Source organism: Carassius gibelio, chromosome A3 (assembly GCF_023724105.1).
Source record: "Carassius gibelio isolate Cgi1373 ecotype wild population from Czech Republic chromosome A3, carGib1.2-hapl.c, whole genome shotgun sequence".
NCBI lineage: Eukaryota > Metazoa > Chordata > Actinopteri > Cypriniformes > Cyprinidae > Carassius > Carassius gibelio.
Window position 1 is genome coordinate 23,285,225 of NC_068373.1, and position 23,844 is coordinate 23,309,068.

Sequence of the window (23,844 nt, forward strand, 5' to 3'; positions counted from 1 at the left end):
ACATTTTGGTCCAAAAAGAACAAAAATTATGACTTTATTCAGCATTGTCTTCTCTTCCGTGTCTGTTGTGAGCGCATTCACAACACTGCAGTGACGCTGCTGACGTGTTATCTTTGTTATTGGGCGCATCAGAAAAAACTTATTTTCGATGCTTCAACAAATTCTAACTGACCCTCTGATGTCACATGGACTACTTTGAAGATGTTTTTCTTACCTTTCTGGACATGGACAGTATACCGTACACACAGCTTCAATGGAGGGACTGAGAGCTCTCGGACTAAATCTAAAATATCTTAAACTGTGTCCCGAAGATGAACGGAGGTCTCACGGGTTTGTAACGATATGAGGGTGAGTCATTATGAAATAATTTTCATTTTTGGGTGAACTTACCCTTTAAGAGTATTGCAGTGTTACCTTAGCAACAACGTATAAATCAATTGTGTGTGTCAAGTCTCCTATGCAGAGTGCTATTTGTGTTGCGGCCTATAGCCAAATAGTGTACTACAGGACTACAGCATGTTGCCTTTGATTGATTCAAGTTGATGGCTAGCTTGCTACAAGAAGTCACAGATCGCAGTGCATGCTGTTTGCTGAAGTTCTTCCAGTGAGATGACTTGTGAGATGACTTGGGACATGTTGTTTGTGAGCTGTAATGATCTCGTAACTGATGCACTTATAGTCAGCGATCAGTTGTGTTAACAGCAACATGACAGGAGTGACATGACAGCTTTGTAGTACGTGCTTAGCTTATTTCGAATTTTGTAAGAATCTTTTGAGGCGCCATAATGGTCGGGACGCTGATTTAGAAGGAAGTTGTCCATGGTATACAGGCAGTGAGGCAGATTACTAGATTTTGGAACAGGGCTATTTCACTAGCAGTCATTGTTCAGCATTCAGTGACACAACACATTCGGTGTAAAAGACTGTGTCATTGGACGTCTAACTGATTTGTTCCATCACATGGTGAGTGTAAGCGCCTGTAAACATCTCAAATGCAGCTTGGACGGAGACAGAACTATAGCTATTCTCATTTAGTTTCATTTTGGAGAGACCAATAGGGTTTCGAGTCCGATCGATCTCAATTGCAAAATGTCTGTGGTATTATGCCTGATGCTAATGTTGATCAACACTGCAGATTGGCTCTTTGAGTATGGGCTTGTGGGGAATAAGCTGGCATAGATCCCCTGATGGCCCCATACACCTTTATCACAGCCTGGAGGATTATTGGTCTTATCGGCTTTGAGATCATAATGATATGAGCCCTGGTTCCTCCCCTGTGCTACCTGCCCCGTATTAATATTTCCTAACCTTTTTTTGTCACAGGGCCATAGCATCCCATCAGTAGTAGTAAGTACCAATTCATCCAATTCATCAATATTATATAAGACAGTATTTTACTTTAAGGGATACTCCATCCGCATTTACTGTGAATCATTAAAAGACATGCAGTGAATCAAATTACTTATTTATACAATTACCACACAGTCTTTGCGATTTGATAATCACGCTAAATCAGATTGTTCTCAGACGTTGTTAGATTTAATTTAAAAAAGTTACCGGCCATCTGGCGAGTAACACTGTGTCATATTCTCGCCGTTGCTGATTATTACTTGCATGCATTTGGCACTTGGCAAGTTTTAATTTTAGGCCCTTGTTATTAAAGATAGTATACCATTCTTTTCTTTCATTAAAAAGTGTATCATTAATTACAAGAAAAATATTAATATGTTTAAATATCTTAATATTTTTTTTTTATTAAAATAATATATGTGGTGTGTTTAAAAAAGTTTTTCTCATGATTTCTTTTAAGAAGTAGAAATCTTTCTAGGTTCCCATGGAATCACCCACTAACTGAGCGATCCAACCCGATCTCACGGCAATTCGTACATATTTTACAAGGTGACTTATTCGTACAAATTCGTACGACCACACTCGTACAATTTCATAAGATTTTTGCCAAATCGTACGTATTTTACGAGTTGCTCAATTTGTATGAATTTGTACGAATGACCTACACCTAACCCCTCCCCTAAACCTAACCGTTAGACAAATCGTATAAAATCGTACGAGTGAAGTCGTACAAATTCGTACGAATAAGCCACCTCGTTAAATATGTACGAATTGGTCGTGAGATAGCGTTGAGCGTTCCCATTTCTCTGCCCCTCTACTGAATGATCCGCAGCTCCGTTTGTCTTTTTTGTAAGTCAGGTTAGACATAGATTCTTCTCCAAGTTCTCGCTTGGGGAGAAAAAGCTCAGGGTACTCTATACCCACACAAATAATATAGATGACACATTCGGAGAAAGGATTGTGGCTCTGATTTGATTGGATTACACTGTAGCTAGGCAGGTTAAAATATTAAATATATGTGTATATCATTTCATTATTGAAGTGGAAAAAAATTGGCACCCATATCGGCAACCTTTTACCCCACCATTCAGAGCTTCATAATGAGAAGGATACTTGACATTTCTCCAATTTTATGAAATACTGGAGACACGGTTATGGGCCGTCTCTCAGTGCTTATCCAGAAAGACTGAAAGAGAGCTGTGATTGCGTCGATGACAATCAACAGGGCCTGCCATCACAAATTATTATGAAAACAGTGTTCCTGTTGGATTAGTGGGCTGAGAGCAATAGAATAAATAGGAAATAGTGTTCACAGCACATGCGATTAATGTTAAAATATCACAAAAAATAATGCAAAACAGAACTTTATCTGACATCTAATGATGCCAAAATCATTCAAGATGGTCTATATAGTTAAATATGGTTAGCGAAGGCATAAATACTGACCTGGACAACCTCATTGTAGTCTGAAAGGTCTTCTCCCTTGGATGGCATATTTTGTCAGAAAGAATTTGCCACAGTAAATGAAGGTTGAGGAATAGGCACCGGTCAGGCTGGTGAAAGCATTATACAGCAGCCCTGCCTCATTTCCCTTGACAAAGATCAGAAGGTTACCTCATCTCTATAAATGAGAATAAAAATCCATGTGCTGTAGCAGTCGCTCAGCCTTTGTATATGAATGAGAGTAGGAATCTACGAAACGGAAGATTATGAAATCAATAAAGCAATTGGAAGAATTGAAATCGATAAATCTGAAGCCATGAGAGAATAAGGTATTGCTTATCTGATGGGGGTGCACTTAACTTTTACATGCCAGTGTAAGAATAGAAGATGATGTGAAATTTTTCCTAGATTCCCTTGGTCACTACTGCCAGTTTAACTGACCCAACACAAGGTGATATGATAAATTTGTGCAGCTTTTGTTGAATCCTATGTACCTGCACTGGCGGTTCCTCTCGCTCAGCCGTTACCATAGAGACCCCTCCATCCCCAGCGGAGAAGCCTTTGACTGCCAGACTTACCGTCTCTCTATTGAGCAGCGATGTCATTCACATGGCCCAAGAACCTTTGTGAGGGACAGAGGCTCAGCGGGGACGACCCGGTGAGAAGGACCCGATGTTCCCGCTCTCGGCTATGGCAGTGCTCCCTCTGCAGCTGTTGTCTTGTGTTTGGTAGCGTGTCAGTTCTTGCCTTTCATGGGAGCTGATGACTGAGACGGAGTGACATTCAATTCAGATGGCGGAGTGAGTGATTGAAATGAGTTTACCTGGGAAGCAGCTGCTCGGTGGCCTGGTGCTAATTGGCGCCAGTAAGAGCTGAGAATTCAGGTGAATGCGCCGCGGTGCTGTTCGATGCGCACTACACTCGATTCCAGCACAGCGACTGGTGGAATTTGCTCTGTGGAGGGAGTCGGGAAGGTGCTGGGATTCAGATGGACTGCTTTGCTTTGTCTCATCTTTTCGACGTTTCTTGATGCACGTCTGGTTAGATAAAAAGAAGGGGAAAAGCAAGAATGTCTTCTCCTCGTTTCAAGCTGAGAGAAACCATAAATGAGCTTGCCTTTCTGGAAAAGAAAAACCTTAAAGCAGAATCAAGGCAGAAATACACTAATATGACTTTTGTTTCAATGTTTGCCCCTGTTTACAGTTTGGATGAGTTGATGCTAGTTACTGAAAGTCAGAGCCAGTCTGCAGATTTGAGTTGACATTAGTGTTGTCACGGTACCTACATTTCAGTAGGCGGTTCCATTACCTGTAAAATGTTCCACGGTTCTCTGGTACAATTTCAGTATAGCAAAAACTACTGCAATGCTGTTATTTTTTTATAAGTAAATACTTTAAAACATTGGCACGTAGTCTTCAAACATTTCTCAATTATCTACCTTTTTCCTGAGTAAATGATGAGTGCCGCCATGATGGATTCTAACTTCCGTTAGGATGCTGCTGTGTTCCAATCTCCATTGAAATCAATGTTAAAACAGGATAAAATTTACTTAATTAATTAAAGTGACATTCAGCCAAGTATGGTGACCCATACTCAGAATTGGTGCTCTGCATTTAACCCATCCAAAGTGCACACACACAGCAGTGAACACACACACACACCCAGAGCAGTGGGCTGCAGTGCCCAGGGAGCATTTTGGGGTTCGGTGCCTAGCTCACTAACTTAAGTCATGGTATTGCTGGCCCAAGACTCGAACCCACAACCCTAGGGTTAGGAGTCAAACTCTCTAACCACTAGGCCATATAAATGTGAGCAGGTTTAAGCTTTTAGGTTGTTGGCTGTCACAGTAACAGCAATAAACCTAAGGAATTCCTGTACAGTAGGCTACTTGTTTTGTGCAGCAGCAAATCTCTCAGTGTATGTGTTGCGATATGTGCACTCATCTGTTTACAGTGCAGCTGCTTCAGGCCATCTACTCTCTCATTAAACTATGACAGGTGAGTTACTGCAAAAAGATGGTCATTGCAACTCTACAGAGTGATAAAACTATGTCACCATGTGCTTTTAATTTTTTTTCATAGGTTTAATGTTATATTAGCAGCTCAGAAAATGGTAATATGACTAGAAACTCCAGAGACTAGAAATGTAAAGCATCGTTCCAGTATAAGTCGGGCGAGACTTCCGCGTTCAGGAAAAAGGTGGATATAAACATTGCATTTAAAAGAACTAATAGTAATAAAATACCAAAACCTTGCTAAAATCAGTCAAAAGACAATTTCGACCAGGTTCAGAGACCTGCTACAATCAGCAAACCAGCTTAGGCTAAAACAGGGCTGTCCAGTCCTGCTCCTGGAAATGTCACTGTCCTGCAAAGCTTGGTTTCAACCAGTTAAATAGATCTGAACAAGCTAATCAAGGTCTTCAGGATCATTAGAAACTTCCAGACAGGAGCAAATTAGAGCTGTAGACAGGGCTAAGATGTTTTATTTTCAGCTGTGTGGACTTCAATGCAATGAAATCAATGCTGCAAATGTCTGCTAGAAAAGCTAAACTGGTACTCAGCATAAATCTTTTGGGCCACCTTCATGCTGGTTTTGTCATGTACGAGAGTTGATCAAGCTGGACTGTAGTAAACAGCTCTAAAAAAATATGTTGCAATATAAACCGGCCCAAGCGGGTCTATGGTGCTTTCTTCACTGATTTAATATGCTAAATCTTTGGAAAAATATGCCCTTAACCAAAACTTGACAATTCAATGCAGTTTTGTGAATATTGTACCAGTGACATGTAAACCTAAAGTTGTTTGTATGTGTTTGATGTATATGAAACAACTGATACGGCAGTGGGCTTCAGAACTCCTCCTCGTAACATTTAGAGATTTGACAAAAGCGGACTGTCATGAGATGAAAGAACCATTTGTACATTTTGCATGTGACATCTCAATCAGAATGATCATCCGCCACTCATTCTGTCAATCGCTTACGAATCTTTTTTTCACCCGGTGATTCTTTCTCTCTGTATAGACCCATTGCTTTTCCCAGAGATGTGACTGAATGTGGCTCACTAGTGAGTCACTCTCAGTCTCTTCTCAGAAGTGGCTGTTCTTCGCTCTCAGGTTCCTTGGGTTAAGAGCATAGTGTTTAAACCTCTGGTTCCAGTCATAACAGAATTACGAGTCTGTACCGAACTCCATCTCTCACAATCTCCATCTGCACCACATCTGAGCTGTCGGGTGAAAAATTTGTCGCTGGCTTGACAGTGAGAGTAATCGCTTCTCACACCGATGACCGCTCACTGCGGCTGAAGACAAATGTGCCTGACACGTGCGTCAATTAACACTGGACAGCAGCCGCGTGTGCCCTATGCTAAGTGTGTTTATAACTGGATTATGAGAGGGAGGAATGATTCCTGTAATTACTCATCGTTCCCGTTGTGAGCATAGCCAATGGTCGGCCCTAGAGGAGGACGCAGGGTTAATTGTTTCGCCTCTCCCGACTTTCTGAGAAATGCTCTCTGATAATGGCCCCCACACGTCCCCTCATTCTGTCACCTTTCCACCCCTCCTGCGGCGTAGCTGATGCAGTATGTGGTATTTTCTGCAGATAGTGAATGAGCATGTCGACGCTGCTGGATCTGAAGAGCAGTGTGATGAGGCAGGTGCAGAGGAGCCAGTCCCTGAGGACCAGGAGGGAGCCACCGGCCAGCACCAGCGCTGGAGGGAGTCCCCCGACGCTCGCACGCCGCTCTGGCACCATCGTACACAGGTGAGTCTGCACCATGAGAGCACACTGTCTCAAAATGAAAGCTTCCATTACAACCTAAAAGGCTTTTACAGCCTAAAGCTGCTGAACTCACTTCTATACTCACCAGTTCTAATCTGTTTGTACTTTAGAAAGCATCTTGTTACTTTATAGGCAAAGTGGAACCCAACTACAACTGCCATAAAGCACCAGTACAAAGATTTAGGCTTTCTAAAGAAGAGAATAGTTCTAATCTCCAAAGAACCATGAAGTCAATTCATTTTTTATTTGTATGCATTGTGCTTTTCACAATATATTGTCCCAAAGCTGCTTTACAAAGAAAAGTGCCTTTGAAACCTCGCAGAGAGAAAGACAAATGTGGCAGTGGAAAAGCTGAAAATGTTAAGGGAAATGGGGAAGAAAGCTTGAAAAGAACCATGGATGTGGAGACCCACTTTTTAATACTTACACATGTGTGCAACATTGGCAACACATTTATACAAAGCATATTTTGTACAAATTTAAATGAAAACAGGTGTAATGCAGTCAAACATATAACATAACATAAAATGTAGCATCATGTTATGTATTACAACGTCAATCTAATATGCTGAATCTTTGATGTTCAGAAACATTTATCATATAAACATATTATTATCATTAGTGTCAATGGTTTTATTAGGTTTTAACCTTGACCATGTTTGTAAATCTCTTTACTTTTGTTCAATTTAATGCATCCTTGTTATTAAATTTATTGAAATAATAAATAAATAACATAAAACTTGCTGAACCCAAACTTTTTTAGATTGCACATTTATAATTCATCATCTACCTAACTAAAAGCAGAAGTAATACATGGTATTTTGGCGTGTACTTAAAGGGGGGGGGGGGGGGGGGTGAAATGCTCGTTTTCACTCAATATCCGGTTAATCTTGAGTACCTATAGAGTAGTACTGCATCCTTCATAACTCCAAAAAGTATTTTGTTTTATTATATTCATAAGAAAAAGATAGTCTGTACCGATTTTTCCTGGAAAAACACGAGCGCCTGGAGGCGTGACGTGTGGGCGGAGCTAAAGAATCACGAGCGCGAGTAAACTTTTGCGTTGAGAGCGTTTGGAAGCTGTGACAGCTGTGAAGGCTGAAAATGAACTAGAGCAGCAGAAGCAGCAACGACTCGCTCCGAGCGGGGCTCGAACCCGGGTCTCCGATGGGAGGCGGACGCACTAACAAGGAGGCAGAGATATTTTAAGCAGTTTTACTCACCGCCTGTGGTTCCAACACACGATCGTGACCCTTTTTCGTTGGGATTGCATCATCCTTAAGAAATAAACGATACGCAAATCCGTCGTCAAACTGGGCTTTGTTTGTAAAACAAGCATTTTAGAAATGCAGGGAACAAACACAAACACTTGCACAACTCCGTTGATGCTCTGTAAAAATAAACTCCATTCACTGGTCCCTTAATGCTGTTTTTTTTTTTGGTAATCTGTGCAGGGTTGTCTTGCCCTGGCAACCAAAAACACACTTCTTTTGTGACATTTCGCGATGCTCTCGCTCTGATCAGTGAATGTCTGTTGTGCTCTCAGTGCTCTGCTATACGGGAGCGCGCGCTCTTCCGGGAGAAGTGCCTCAGGACCCATATAAGGAAATTCCGCTCCATCTAACGTCACACAGAGCCATACTCGAAAAAAACTTTCCGAAACTTGTGACAAATCGGAAGGAGTATTTTTGGAACAGAAATACTCCTTCAAACGTACAACTTAATTTTTGAAACTTTGTCCATGTTTAGCATGGGAATCCAACTCTTTAACAGTGTAAAAAACTCAGTATGCATGAAATAGCATTTCACCCCACCTTTAACTTAATTTCTCAAATTGGTTGCTGATGAAGAGTCTGCAATATATTCATTTTGAAAATGTCTTTGTGATTTTCATCCATGAACAGCTTGTCAAGTGAGGCTTTTACCTCTTGTGTAAACTGGTTAAAAATGGATGCCTTAATATTATACTTCGATTCAGAAAATAATTTCTTTAACGATCATTATTTTACATAGTGATATAGTAGAGGTTAATACCTTTAACAAATGGAGGGTTATTGTTGCAATGTTCTTAATTCTTCGAGTTTTATATTGATCTATCAACTTCTTCCAGATCTTAGCAGATGGTGGCATGACTGTCCACGAAGAGGCCAGTGACTCAATTAGCTCTTGAACGCCTACTACGTCTATAGTACATTCATGCTTTGAGAATGACTCAATCCTGACACCTTGTTCTATCACATTTCAATTTTATCATTGTTAAGAATTCAGTACAAGAAGGCCTTTGTGTGGATCATGCAACAATTACCTTCCTGGCTCAGTGCAGTAGACTTTTTCTTCTCCACTCATGCCAGGTTTTTTTTTTTTTTTTTGTAGACAATTTTCAGGCAGCAAAGATAAAAGTGGTTTGGTTACTTTTGTTTAGCGATGAATGATAATGCAAGTCGAAGAAAGTCCTAATACTAGAGGCTATAAATAAAACATGGCTGATGTGCTTTCCAGTGCACCTCCACAGTGTTACAAGAACAGAACATGTTATTCACCCAATCTGGTGTATTTACAGGTTTATATGCTTGTAAACACATTACTTTGACTTATTTAGTCCTAGGTAGGTATTGTTCAATGCTATATGATCAACTTCATGTCCACAAACGTGTATGTTGTGAACGGGTTCACTGTTGTAGGGAAACAAAGTCAATTGTTTTTCCGCCGTCCTCTCTGTCTGTCATGTTCTGATTCCTTTTTGAATGATTTCAAAGCCAAACGTAATGATGGGCATATGAACCTTGAGGTTTCTATAGCAACCGAAACACGTCTGTTTATCACAGCTGCTCCTAAAATATGAGCTGCTTTATTTTTAATGACTGCACCTCTTCTGTCTAGGAGGGAAAAACACCTGTTACGTGCAGAACTGAACTAAGTGATTGTTTTGCGTTTGGTTTGATGTCCCCTTCTTCGTTAATGTTTTTAATACTGTACATGATTGCTGAAATCACTGACCAGATGTAATTAGCAGCGGTCAATGCATGCAATCCCGCCATTGTTTTCCTAACTAGCAGCTGGAAAAAAAACGGGATTCAGTCAGCCTCCTATGAGACTGCGAAGTGCGTTTGCCGCTGTTGCCTCGGGCTATATGTCTACCATCATTAGGTCTGCAGGAAGCTGTTTGTCTCCTTCATTAGCACCAAAGAGAATTAATACCTGTTACCCAGATACTCACTCATTAATATTATGCAAATGATACAAAGCTGGAAGAGCGTCCCGTACTTATTCACATCACAGGAGACCCTGATCTACAGATCAATGGAAACGTTTAAAAACGGTTATGTGGAATAAGATCCCAATATCTTTTATATTATATATTACTATGTTATTACTCATTTATTAGGCCTACTATAAATTAAAAAAAAAAAAAAAAAACGTAAATCCTCATAGTTTCTTCATTCAGAGTAGGTCTTATTTCCATGTTCAACAAGGTCACACAGAGTTTTTCTAATTGGTTGTATACAGGTTAATTAAATGTTGTTGTTTTTTCTCTTTTCATAATTTGATCCAATTTTGTTTATGTTTTGCATAACCCTTTACAATGAGGTCTTTTTAGCTGAAGTTAGTTAATGCATCAATTAACAATAAACAATATATTTGTTTCAATATTTGTTGATCTTTGCTAATGTTAGTTCATTGCTCATTGGTAGTTTGTGTCAGCTCAGGTCCATTAAATAATATTAAAGTTTAAAATATGTCATCTACATCACATTTTTTTTTTTTATTCTTAGATAATTTATAATAATACAATATAATAGAATGAGAATAATGGTTAACTACTGTACATCCTATTAGTAGCGACACCAGAAAAGCAACATGGCTGCTGAATACAGTAAATACAGGGTTGAACAGAATATTATGTATTGTTATTTTGTCATCACCATACGATTTTCAGTCTGACTGTGGTGGCAGTCCAGTAGGAGCTTAAACATATTTAGTCTCATTCTTAATCTTAAACATTTGTGTATCTGATGGTGTTGACCCATGTTGAATGGCAGGACGATAAAAGTGCATTGTCTGAGATTATCGGAGAAACAGGACTAAATGAACCTCTGAACTTTTATGTAAATCCAAAATAATTTCTCTTTGCAGGAAAATACGCTTGTTTTTCAGTTCTGTAGCCATTCATGTTCCATATCTTCAGAATCAGAGCAAGGTTTCCCTTATATTTTGTTATTGATTAGATCAGACGGTTTGTAATAGTGTTTTTGTCTTGGTAGTATCTAATCATGCACACTAATTTGTGTTGATCATTACAGTGAATAGGAGATTTTATTTTGTATTGTCAAGCCGACCGTAGACTGCAGTTCATACGAATACACAGAGAGAATTTGTCATCACTTTAAAAGGAGAAAGAGGTGGAATGATTTCTCCATCCCAAGCTTTTTATTGAATCACATGATTACAGATGCGTTACATGACCATTGGCTATGTACTTCTGATCTATAAGTGAGTATATAGCTAGATTATAAGGATGCTAGCTTGATAATTCAGTTTTGGAACCAGTGTGTTATATTTTTCTCTCTTTTAAAAGTGATTATTTTAGCCCATACATGACTCGAATTGAATATAAATATTAAAAGTATTTTAATATAAACACAAATCATTCAAACACTTCAATCATTCACAGAATAATTTAGATTTAGTGTCTTATTGCCATCTTATTGGAACAGAACATGGCAAACTACAAAAATCTAACAATTATGTTAAATTATAGACTAAATATTTTCCCTTCTTAATGATCCACAAGAATCAAGACTTTCACAACAACATGAAGGAGCAGTAGTTCAGCACCATGTTTACTTGATATAATCACCTTGTTGGGAAACAAACAGCAGTAGGAGTCTAGATGTGTAACATTGGTATAGCTGTGACAGTCATCTAAATTACCTGGTTAAGAGAAAGATCTTGTATTATGATGCGCCCGCAGTACGCTGTGGAAAATACGAGGAATACGGTTGATTGGCGGCAGCATTAGAAATTAGTGTAATCACATGCAGTATGACCTGAAGGGTCCGAATGGAATCAGAGGTAATGAGCTCCATTCAGAATTTTATTTCCTGTTGTGTGGTTGAGAATTACTTTTATTTTCTGCACGAACTCGGCAAAACGATTTGTCTCTAAATGTCGCCTTAACCAAAGGATGATTATTGCATACTTAACATTTAATTTTGCTGGGCATTCATCTGATTCATAAGTGCCAAGCCGTATTTTTTATTCTGTGCCTCTGAAGTCCAGTCAACGGGAGGCTCCTGCATTCATACGCTTGTATCTGTGTGTGTTTGTGATATGTCAGTAAATTATTAACTTTTCATTTTTTTGGTCTCCAATACAACCTTTGAAGTCTGAATAATGAAAATAAACAATATTGCTAAAATAATAAAAAGCTTCATGGCAAGGTCTGTATCCTAGCAACATGAACATGGACGGCCAAATAAGCTTTGTGCCTATTTGTGTGTGTGTGTGTGTGTGTGTCACACTTGCATTCGTATAAATCACAGAAGTTGTAATAATCCATGCCTCCCATGCAATCACTTTTCAAGTAATAACAGCACAGAAAGGTTTAAAAGCTTTGATTTGAGATGTAAAGCCAAGCACAGATGCAAAAGTGTTCTTGACTTTTAAACAGCAAGCTTATTGGTTTTCAGCAACACCCAGAGTAAAATATTACAGCTCAGAGGTTACTATTTATTAGCTTTGTCAGTTATGTCTCAGATGTTTATCTTAAAGGCAGGGTAGGTGATTTGGTTCAAAAAAATATTTTTTGTTATGCTGGTTGAAAATCTCTTCACGTCCTGATAGCAATCACTAAGTGGTCTAAATGTAATTATATGTATTTATATCATCTGTGGAAGGCATAGGGCCATACATTTCCATCCAATCATTTTGCTCTGTCCGAGGACTACGATAGGCTGTCGAACCTTCCTGTCAATGTATGTATCTGCATACCTACACGCAACCTGTCTGCACTGACAAACCAGTGATGTGCGGGTTGATCCAAAATGAGCGGGTGCCTGCAGTCACCCGCAGTTTCCCGCTGTTATGAGTCATTCAAAAATATTTTTAATGATATTCGGGTCGTGGTCGGTCGGGTCGTTTGAAATAAAGATGCCAATTAAACCTTTGTAATTTATATAGTATTAGAAACAATTTTGAAATACATACTTTGGAGAGTGATTTGTTGGGAGGATGGGATCGTATGCTTTCAAAGTTAACTTGCTATTTCTAGCCTCTCTAAAATTGCTTACCCGGCCTTTAAAATTCCTGAGGAGAAATAAAACAGAAACAAATGGGGCAGCTGTTGATATACAGTAAAAGCATACAGTTACAAAATTAATTCAGATAACAGAGCTCAGATCAGTTCGTTTCGTAGGAATTTGACATTCTGAAGTGTTTAAGAGTTCATATCAGGATACTTGATTGCATACTTTTGTGTCTTGGCACAGTTTTGACACTGTGAAACTCTAGAGAAGATGACTAAGGTCTTTTCCCAGGAGACAAAATCTGAGAAACAGGCAACTTGAATGGGCTTTAAGCAGTGTTTTTGAATACCACGCATGAAATGTCTTTACTACTTGAAAGATATCACTGAATTATATCATTACCTGTCTCTATCTGACAGTACTAGGCTCTGTACCCAGATGAAAATAGAGAGAGAAGCAGCCTCTGAAACTAGCCAATCAGAAACTTTCTCTGTCTGTCAGTCATTTTGCATGGTTGCCAATATTATCTATAATACCTCAAAGACGTGATTTGATATCTGCCATCTGTGCTCATGGGACCATAACTTATTTGAACCAATCACCTGAGCTGTAAATCTCATGTGACCTAATCACTATATAGCTGCTCATGACAACATTGATCAGCTGATGGCAGCACAAAGACAGGGAAAAAGGCTGCATGCAAAAATCACATACTCTCTGTGTACATATTTCTTTTTTTTTAAAGTGCATACTTAGAGACATTAAAAAAAGTATGTTCTATATGGTATGAATGTGTGTCGAAGAATGGAATCCAGATGTACCACATCTGTTATGTTGATATTGTCATGTCACCTATCAGCGTCTTTTGTGTCGCTACACTGTCATTCACAAATCCTCTCCTGAGGACTTACCTTTTGTCTACTGTTTCATGAATTCTATGAATTCAGACATACTACTTAATCTACTAAGTATGATTTTGGATGCAAATGAATCAGCATTGGTAAAACTACTATATTATAATGTAGGGATGTAACTAGTCACGATTTTGATCTCACGATTCGATTTACTTTTCTTTTCTTTTTTTGACAAATTGTAAATTAAATGGGTCCTTTTATTATTGCTTGGACAAAAAGCTGCACGTTTCTTAAAACAGCGGGGAAGTTGTTGGACTTGCAATCCAAGGGTTGTGAGTTCGAGTCTCAGGCTGGCAGGAGTTGTAGGTGGGGGGAGTGCATGTACAGCGCTCTCTCCACCTTCAATACCGCGGCTGAGGTGCCCTTGAGCAAGGTTGCAGTTGCCCAACTGCTCCCCGGGTGCCGCAGCATAAATCGCTGCCTACTGCTCCGGGTGTGTGTGCACTTTGGATTGGTTAAATGCAGAGCACGAATTCTGAGTATGGGTCACTATACTTGGCTATATGTCACGTCACTTTCACTAATATAGCAGATAATAATATAAACAAAATAAGGCTTTGTGCTCTTTACCTTTAAAATTAGAGGCAACCACTGGATTTTAATCACGATCCAAAAAAAGATGCTGCGTACATGCAACATGAGCATTTTTTTAAATCTAAATTAGATTGTATAACTTCGAAATTTGAAGCTAAAACAGAATGTTTTGACTTCAGTCTTGTGAAACTATACATACAAATATCTACATGAAACAGAATCGGCAGATAAGCTGAATGAAATGCATATTCACTCTCTGCCAGCAGGTGGCTCTCAAAGCGTTTCCGCTGTAAACAAATTAGTGCTGCACTTATGAACTTTAATATGCATTCTACTGAGGCAAGATGAAAAGAAAAATACCTTGTAAACTCTTCTAAAGGCAGTAAGTTCCCTAAATAGTAAATTCAGTAAATTCCTAACACCCTGTCAACACATGTCAAAATACTATAGAACCACTGAACTATAATGGAGATTTATTATATATATAAATATATATATATATATATATATATATATATATATATATATATAATAAGATAAATTAAGTTGGACAGTGTGTAAGAGTCTTGATCGGAAGCGGCAATATGAGACTGTATACTTGTTGCATTGATGATGTTTAAGCAGCCTAATGAGAATGGAAAACGTCCATCATTTTCTTATCACCATGGAGCCCATTTCTCGGGGACGTGTTTCAAGCTGGGGTCATCACGATGCAGGCACAACATTATGATGTCTATCAGCCATTGGCAATGGATATATCAGCCCAACCCTAGTTACCACCCCTTTACAAGGCTAAGATAACCAGCCCAACCTTGGGGTTTGCGGACATGTTCTTGGAGGTTGGGATTTTGGACAGTGAGTGTGTTCTTGAAATGAGCAAACTGATACACGTTTGCACATCTTTTTATCTCTATGCCATCTATGATAATCAACTGATACATTAAAGCTGTATCATTTGTGATTTTTCTTTCTCATGGGTAAGTACAAAATGGTCTAGACAGTCCTAGATTTATCAGACAATGATATAATGTGTGGCCTCATTGAGAGTATATTAATATGGATGAATGCAGACTCAAAGTGTCATCCCTAATTCATCTCCTGAGGGAAACCCAGGAGCGCTCTGTTGGATATCTGGGGTCACAGATATATAATGCTCATCTGCTGTGATGGTGTTGATAAAGAAATGGTCTGGAGTGGATGGGCTGGATAAATAATGAAATATGGGGGGCTGGAGCTCAACCGAGGGGGTCTGACAGCTGTATGGCCATACTAATGCGTTCCCCGCTCATTCCTCCACACTCTATTGAAGTCAGGCAGGGCAGAGCAGGAGAGATGGGGCGATATTCCCTAGGTGCTTCACTCTGCCAACCAATCCTGCATTGAACGGGCTATCATCACCATGACTACCGGGTCTGGAAAATTAGCAAGTGGCAGGGGTCCAGGAGTTCACCCCAGTTTGCGGGAGATACACGCTTTCCACCCCCTCCTTGGATCGCCTTGCGATAAGATAAATGAAGTTGGACAGTGTGTAAGAGTCTTGATCGGAAGCGGCAATATGAGACTGTATACTTGTTGCATTGATGATGTTTAAGCAGCCTAATGAGAATGGAAAACGTCCATCATTTTCTTATCACCATGGAGCCCATTTCTCAGGGACGTGCTTCAAGCTGTTGATTTTCAGGCTTGTCAGAGGGACGAGGAGGCCTGTCACCTCAATTCCCAGTGAGCACAGGCGTTCTGTACATAACCTCGAAACAGCAAGGTCCACAACAAGTCCTGATTTCTGCTGTCAGTGTTTCCCAAGCTTGTTTGTGTCCTAGACTTCAGGGGGCCCTACTCAAAACTGTGTTGGCCAGGGGGATGAAATGAATGAAATGCATTTGTCAGTGTTTCACGCCATCTTAAATCGTGGAAAGCGCTTGAGAAACAGTATCCATTCCACCACTCGATACGCTTTGAAATTATTTTTTTAGTCTCGAGCAAGACTCTACGACATTCACATAACATGATTTAACTGATTTTTACATAAAGGCGACAGCACACCGCAATAAAATAAATGATAATTAATGTTTTCATAACCGCTGGCCAAATTAAAAAACAAAACTAAAATTACATTTTCTTCGAGAGCAAGTGGGCCCCTTGGTGTTTCGGGGGCCCTACACAACTTGCATATTTTGCATGAAGGGAGGATTGGCTCTGTTTGCAAGAGCCACATCTGCTATCTGATCCCATTCTTTCAGATGTGTAAAGTAACGGATTATCTGCCTCACTGAAAAGACTAGCATTAATTTCCATTATGCACCAGACTGGGGTGCTTTTTCCAAAAGTGTGTAGCTAACTATGATTGTAAGATCTGTCGTTTCAAACATAATTGGTGTTTCGTGAATCCATAGGTCCAAAGAACGTTTGCAAACAGCATCACAAACTTGTGTGATTAAAACTACAGCTCTCGACCTGTGGTTAGAAACATAATTTCTTGAGCAAAATTATCCGTTTAATATGCAGTACAATCTATGTCTGTAATTCCATACATTTACAAATTTGAATCTATTTCTGGTATTTTTTAGGAGAACTAAAGTGCCATTTTTGAGGAGTATACATGTTTGTTTGACTCTTGTTCCACCAGCTTAACCAGTGTTTCAACCAACGTGGTTTGAAAACTAATTGTGACTAGCTTTTTAGTTTCTCCATCAATGTATTGTACTATGGTAGTTAAGCTGCTGGTAATGTCATTAGCTGGGTTTCCATCAAAATTGCAAATTGAACTTATGCGCAAAATTGGAATATCGCATTTGCGGACAAGCACCATTTCCATCCAAAGAGTCAAAGAGAACAAGATCGTCACTTCCTGATAAACTGCCACTATACATCACTAAGAAAAGTACTGAATATAATAATTTTCCTATATAATAAATTACTTGCACCTCAGAATGAGCAGACGAAACACAATAAATGCATTTGTTGCTTTCGGAGGTGGATGCTGCTGTTTGAGAGGTAGTCGTTTAACAGTTCTGGGAGGCAATTATACAGAAATACTTTGATGGCAGATTTGCTCTGGCATTTCCGAATGACCATAACAACATTTTAGATGCTGTGGAATGAGATCGGTCCGCTGGTTAGTCTGCATTTACCGTCCCATAGTGCAAAGTCACATGTCTTTGCAAAATTAGTTTCCATCTCTCATTATTTGCATTAACCCTTTTTTGCACAAGTAAAAAAACACCTCAAGCGAGCGTAAAAACTTTTTTGGCGCATTAAGGCATTTTATTCGAAATGTAACGTTTCAATCACTCAATTCTGATGCGATACTTCAAAATGTGCATAAAAGCAGGGTGATGGAAATCCAGCTATTGTTTGGGAAGCACACCACAGGTTAGTGCTAGTTTGGTACTAGCCAACTAGTGAAAAAATAAAATAAAATGTTTATCAGTGGAATTTATATAAAGAGGCTGGTCAAGTCATTTGATTATAATAACAAACCAGCAAAGGTACAACAGTATTTATCTGTGCATTTTTCTCCTGTAACCTGATATAATGGGAAAAAAGTAACTGTTTTATTTTAAGATGCTGATTTCATATGAATTTGTACAATATGATTTATTTATTTATTTTTATAGAAAATATTAAGCTTGCCCTAACCTAATCACCAGTGGAGTGTGTGCAGATTATATGAAAACATACAAATAAGATTCATCAAATTCATACAAAATAAAATTAGCCAAAACATAAAATAGTTACAAATTGCGTTTAGAGTGTTGATCTGTTGGAATGACAAAATTATCTTACTATGTATTCAGAGAGAACAGAATGTAGGCAAGGATTAAAAGTTAATTAAAATGTATTTATTCCTTTTTTATTACAGCCTTAAAAATAAAGCTAAAAAAAAGTGAGACACATAAGAATGTAACTTCACTGTAAAATCCAATAAGTAAACCTTACTTAAAAAAAGCATGCAAACCGATTGCCTTGAAAAAACCAAGTAAGGTGAAATAGGAATAGTATGTAGAACTAACAAGTGCCTGTCTAGTATTGTACACTTACAAGAGAGTTCCAGAAACTTAAAACAAATTTGTATAGTATACTTAATCATTTACTTTAGATGTACTTGTCTTAGTATAGACTACTCAGAATTACTATTTTAAACAACTAAATAATTTCAAGTAAAATTCACTTTGTGAGTATTCCTAACTTATTTATGCAAGTTGTGCTAAGGTGATGTTTTCTGCATACAACTTGGAATTACCGAGTTTACTTTACTTCAAAGGCAATCCAGTTTACTTGTTAAAACCATGCAAACCGATTGCCTTAAAAAAACCAAGTAAGCGTTACTCAAATAACTTAAGTGCTAACAATCATCTTTTATAAATCACAGAGAATAGGTTCACAATTTTTCAAAGATAAATTTTGCAACTGGACAAACAAATTAAAGACAATGATACAATTCAAAGGTAAATATATTTATTTTTCTTAACAACTGACACAAGGATGGTACACACAAGTTTGCACTGGGGTAAAAAGAAAATGCAAATAGTCAGGTTTTTAAAATGTTTAAAACAAAAATATTTTACAATACAAAAATCTAAATACATGTATATAAAATCTATATAAGTAAATGGGCCATACCTTGAATCATAACAACTTTAAATCAACAACATTTCAGAGACCAAACTTGATAGAACCAACAAGCTGACAAGTGCCAAAAGCAATGTCTCTGACACACGTCGATTACACTGGCAGCCTCTTAACTTGCTCAAGTTTAAACAAGTGCCTTAGTTTTCCTTTTTTTTCTATCAACTACTCTTATTCCACTGTCAGAACATTTTTTTTTTTTTTATCAAATGTCAAATATCATCACTCTTGCACATTTGATTACATCTCAGCTCAACAGGAGATTTTTTAGAGATTGTAGTTTTGGTGGCAGTTTGTTCTGTCCCAAACCAAGCATCACTTTCTGAATGAAGTTGAAATTGTTGATAATGCCTTTTGGGTACTTCAAATTTAAAGCATAAGACAGACCAAACAAGATGCAAATTGCCTGAGGCAGATTCTGCTGATTATCCAGTACTATACCTCCCTCCACAATGACTGCAGTAGACACTGGGTCAAGGTACAGTTTATTTGGAATGAGAGGTTCTTCTTCATCAATAACAGTCAGCACCCCAACGGACACTTGTGGCCAGCCATCAACATCACATGCCTGAATAAAACCAAACAATAAAAATATTACAACAGGGAAACGTTAAAATCCACAGTTTTACATCATATCTATCTATCTATCTATCTATCTATCTATCTATCTATCTATCTATCTATCTATCTATCTATCTATCTATCTATCTATCTATCAATCTATCTGTCTCTATCTATCTGTCCATCTATCTGTCTGTCTGTCTCTATCCATCTATCTATCTATCCATCTATCTGTCTGTCTCTATCAATCTATCTGTCTGTCTCTATCAATCTATCCATCTATCTGTCTGTCTCTATCAATCTGTCTGTCTCTATCTATCTATCTATCTATCTATCTATCTATCTATCTCAATCTATCTGTCTGTCTCTATCTATCTGTCTGTCTCTATCTATCTGTCTGTCTCTATCTATCTATCTGTCTCTATCTACCTACCTACCTATCTATCTATCTATCTATCTATCTATCTCAATCTATCTGTCTGTCTCTATCTATCTGTCTATCTCTATCTATCTGTCTGTCTCTATCTATCTGTCTATCTCTATCCATCTATCTGTCTGTCTCTATCCATCTATCTGTCTGTCTCTATCCATCTATCTGTCTGTCTCTATCAATCTATCCATCTATCTGTCTGTCTCTATCAATCTATCTGTCTGTCTCTATCTATCTATCTATCTATCTATCTATCTATCTATCTATCTATCTATCTATCTATCTGTCTATCTGTCTATCTGCCTGTCTCTATCTATCAATATATCTATCTATCTATCAAATTCAAATTTGCTTTATTGGCATGACTGTAAATAATACAATATTGGCAAAGCATATATACATAAGACAATAATAAAAAACATGTGTATAATAGAAGAAAAAATTATCAAATATTAAACACTATCAAATGTTATAACATAAATTAACAGTGTAACAAATTAGAACATGAACATTTCATCTATCTATCTATCTATCTATCTATCTATCTATCTATCTATCTATCGCTGTCTATATTGTTATTTATTTAAGTTTATTATAAAGTTGATAATAATTACCTTGCATTTTCCTATAATTTGTCCTTTTGTCATCATTTTATTTGATTATTTGTGATGCAAGGCTGCATATGAATGCTATTTTGTCCTTCTATTTAACAGTCTTTAAACTAATTGCTGGAGGTTTGTCAATTTGTAAATGCTTTAACACCATAGACCAAGCCTCCATGTTTTAGACGATAATGTTTTAACAAAAGTCCTCTTTTGTTTGCAGAAAAAATACAGTGCTTACAGTTCCACTGCATCTGCAAGAGATTATTTGAAGTGGACATATATTTTAAGTTGGTTTAGTCAACAAAATATTAACAAAATATAAACTCCTCACCAGTGTATCAAGACCTGTGTGTTGAAGACCAATCAGGAGGCAGCTGCCAGAAGGACTTCTTCTAAAAAAAGAACAAAATTTATTTAACAGGTTCTGCTTTGCAAAGTTAAAGACACATTCCTTGATATGTGCATGTTCTACAAGCATTACAGAAAATATACCTTTAAATACGCAGTTCTATAAATATGCATGTGTGACTTCAGTACAGACCATTTTAAAACAGCGTTTCCTCTGATAACTTTCAGTAATGTTGTGCTAGTACAAAAAAAAAAAAAAAAAAAAAAAACTTTCATGTGATATTAAGATTTCTTAGTTTAACATCACTTTTAACATTACTATGTGTCTTATGTTAGAAGACGGCTCATTATATCAGCAGTGATATAAAACAGTTGAGTTTGAGTAAAGAAACATTTTACAGTGCTTGTATTATATTCTTAATTTACTGAATTTAAAAATAATAGTATAATGTTAATGTGAAATCACAAAACATATAAAAAATAATCACAGACGTCATCTCTGCATGAACTGTTAAATATAACAGTAAATGTCGCCATTTCAACAGCTTTGTAACGTTAATCGTTTATAAACCAAAGCCAACAGATGGGAATGCATCAGGGAAAATGGTAAAATAGAAAACCATAATTGTATTTGGAACAATTAAAACTAATTTTTAGTCAATCCAGGAACCGTTGTGGTACCTGATAGTTTTATATGTAAAAAAAAAAAAAAAACAGGCCAAACCATCTTCAAGATCTGAATAAAATCAAAATTATTTGGTAACTGTTACACATTAAGAAGCTCAGCCACAATTAGCAACAGACAGTAAAAAAACATTCACTCAAATGTTGCATGCTTGATTACTTACCTTATTATTATTCTTTTTCTTTCAAAAAAAGTAACGAAGCTCCGGATAAAAACGTAGGTGGCCTGTCAACGTCTTTCCACATCTGGAGAATTGGCGCCGAGAGCCCGAGACCTACAAATTACGCATGCTCTTGCAGTGCCGCTTCTTTTTCTTCGTCTTTTTTTTCTGCACCTTAGGCACGCTTTATTGCACTGCTGCCTCTCACTGGTGTAATAACGTCATAGCATCCTTTGTTGCTACTTGCTTGTTTCAAGTAAGCGTCACTCAAACAATTAAGTAAATTGTTATTTTCAACCTGCAATTGACTGTAACTCAACAAAACCTAGTAAGAAGTATGTATTTTATATTACTGAGTAAAGTTAACTAAGTATATGTGAGTCAGGAAAGCTATTACAATTTACAGTGTTGCTTAGAAGGTTTAAAACCTTTAGGCTTAATAGACATTATTTTATTTTTATTTTTTTGAAGAAAAAAAGGGTGCTTATTTATGATGCTCGTTGGATAATCGGTTCAGTTAATATTTTCTTTTTATTATTGTTTCTGTTATAAGTCATTATTTGTGGTACTGTATTTAGAATTGGCACATCCCTCGTATCAACTGCAATTAAAGGAACACTCCACTATTTGTGAAAATAGGCTAATTTTCCCACTCCCCTCGAGTTAAACAGTTGAGTTTAACTGTTTTCGAATCCATTCAGCAGGGTTCAGTAAGTGAGAGATTTTCTTGCGCAGGGAACTGCAATCATGCACGGACTCTCGAAGCAAAGCGATGAAACTAATTTTAAAGGGACTATCAACTTATTTTAAAATGCGGTTGTTGTTGTTGTTTTTTTTTTTCGGCATTAATGGGGGCCCACCCCAGCCCAGGTAAGCCCGTGCATTAATGCGGCCCTGGCTCTAATATCACTGTGCCTGCTGCATCCATGGTATGGCAGCAAAGTGAAAGTTCCGTGATTATTTCGCCGGAGTGAGAGTATAGTTCCTACCCATATCGGCCTTGAAAATCTTAACTTTTCATTTTCCGTCAGTCATAGTACACAGTGTACCTACTAAATTGGAAAAATATAGAAACTCTTTGGTCATTTTTGAGTGAGATGCTAACAGTCTAATCAGATTCGATGATCTATGCTAAGCAAAGCTAAAAGTGCTACCACCAGACCCGGAGATCATCTGAATGGATTCGAAAAGGGTAAAACTCAACTGATTAACCCTAGGGGAGTTGGAATTTGAACTTATTTTCAAAAAAGTGGAGTGCTCCTTTAAGTGTTATTGTTTATATTAATTTTCACATGGAATAGAGAAGTATAACTTTACTGTCATTACAAAATGTTTTTTTACTTCTCTTAAATCTAAGCATTATCTGAAAGTAAAAGCTTCATGCTGATTTGTCCTTGTCCTGTCGTATGTCAACACCACTCTCGGTTTCAGTCTAAATCTGACAGTTTATTACCACTTCTCCATTTATCTATGCTCAAGTAATTACATGTCAACCCAACACAAGCGTTTGCTGGATTCCTGTCATAGCTCTCTCAATGTTGCTCATCTTATTTTATTAGTGTGAATGAGCAGCACTCTAGAGGTCCAGATGAGCTTTTCAGCATATATGTGATAGTGATTACAGTGAAGCAGAGCAGAGAAAAAAAAAATGTCCCAGACTCGGCTGGACGGGAAACCCTTTTTGAAGCCCCACTGTGTAATTAAATGTAAACAAGGGTGAAATGTTCCACATCTGAACTAATCCATCTCTTTTTTCCAGGGTTGCCAGGGGAAACGGGGAGTTCTTTGACCAAATGAATAAAATCCTCCAGAAACAGGATAGTCTGCTGTCTGCTGGCCAAACTGAGGTAACCACGTTCTTCAAAAAGACTGCATCCCGGCTTTTTACCAAGGTGTATCCCTGTCACCACATTCCCAAGTGTGCTGAAGAATCAGGTCATATTAAAGTAGTTCTTTCTCCTGAGCATTGCTGTGGGATTCAGAAATTCACCCTCCCTCTTCCCCTCATATAAAGACAGCACCAGAGTTAATGTGCTTGAATTAGATGTTTATTGAAGAGTGTTCCTCTCCCACTGTTCTAGCAGTATGTTGAAAAGGACAGCAATCAATGCTGCCTGAGTAGACTTTGCCTTCAAGTGGTTCTGGGTAATAAAAACAT

At 37.8% G+C, this 23,844-nt stretch overlaps 1 protein-coding gene and 1 long non-coding RNA gene across 3 annotated transcripts in view; one reads left to right on the forward strand and one right to left on the reverse strand.

The window, feature by feature from the left end:
• Window positions 1–23,844, forward strand: part of LOC127952418 (BAI1-associated protein 3-like) — a 50,126-nt gene that overhangs the window by 3,318 nt on the left and 22,964 nt on the right. The window contains exons 1-3 of one of the 2 annotated variants that reach the window (XM_052550842.1): window positions 3,529–3,677; window positions 6,396–6,557; window positions 23,446–23,533. In XM_052550842.1, coding sequence (XP_052406802.1) covers window positions 6,403–6,557; window positions 23,446–23,533 — 243 coding nt within the window. In that variant the 5' untranslated portion in view covers window positions 3,529–3,677; window positions 6,396–6,402. Of the gene's footprint in view, window positions 1–3,528; window positions 3,678–6,395; window positions 6,558–23,445; window positions 23,534–23,844 lie in introns of those variants that run through there. The other variant, XM_052550850.1, reaches the window with a different exon arrangement.
• On the reverse strand, window positions 18,705–21,791 carry LOC127952426 (uncharacterized). Its single transcript, XR_008152939.1, has 3 exons — window positions 21,690–21,791; window positions 20,825–20,885; window positions 18,705–19,465 (listed from the first exon to the last, which is right to left on the reverse strand). It is a non-coding gene; the product is annotated as an uncharacterized LOC127952426 (long non-coding RNA).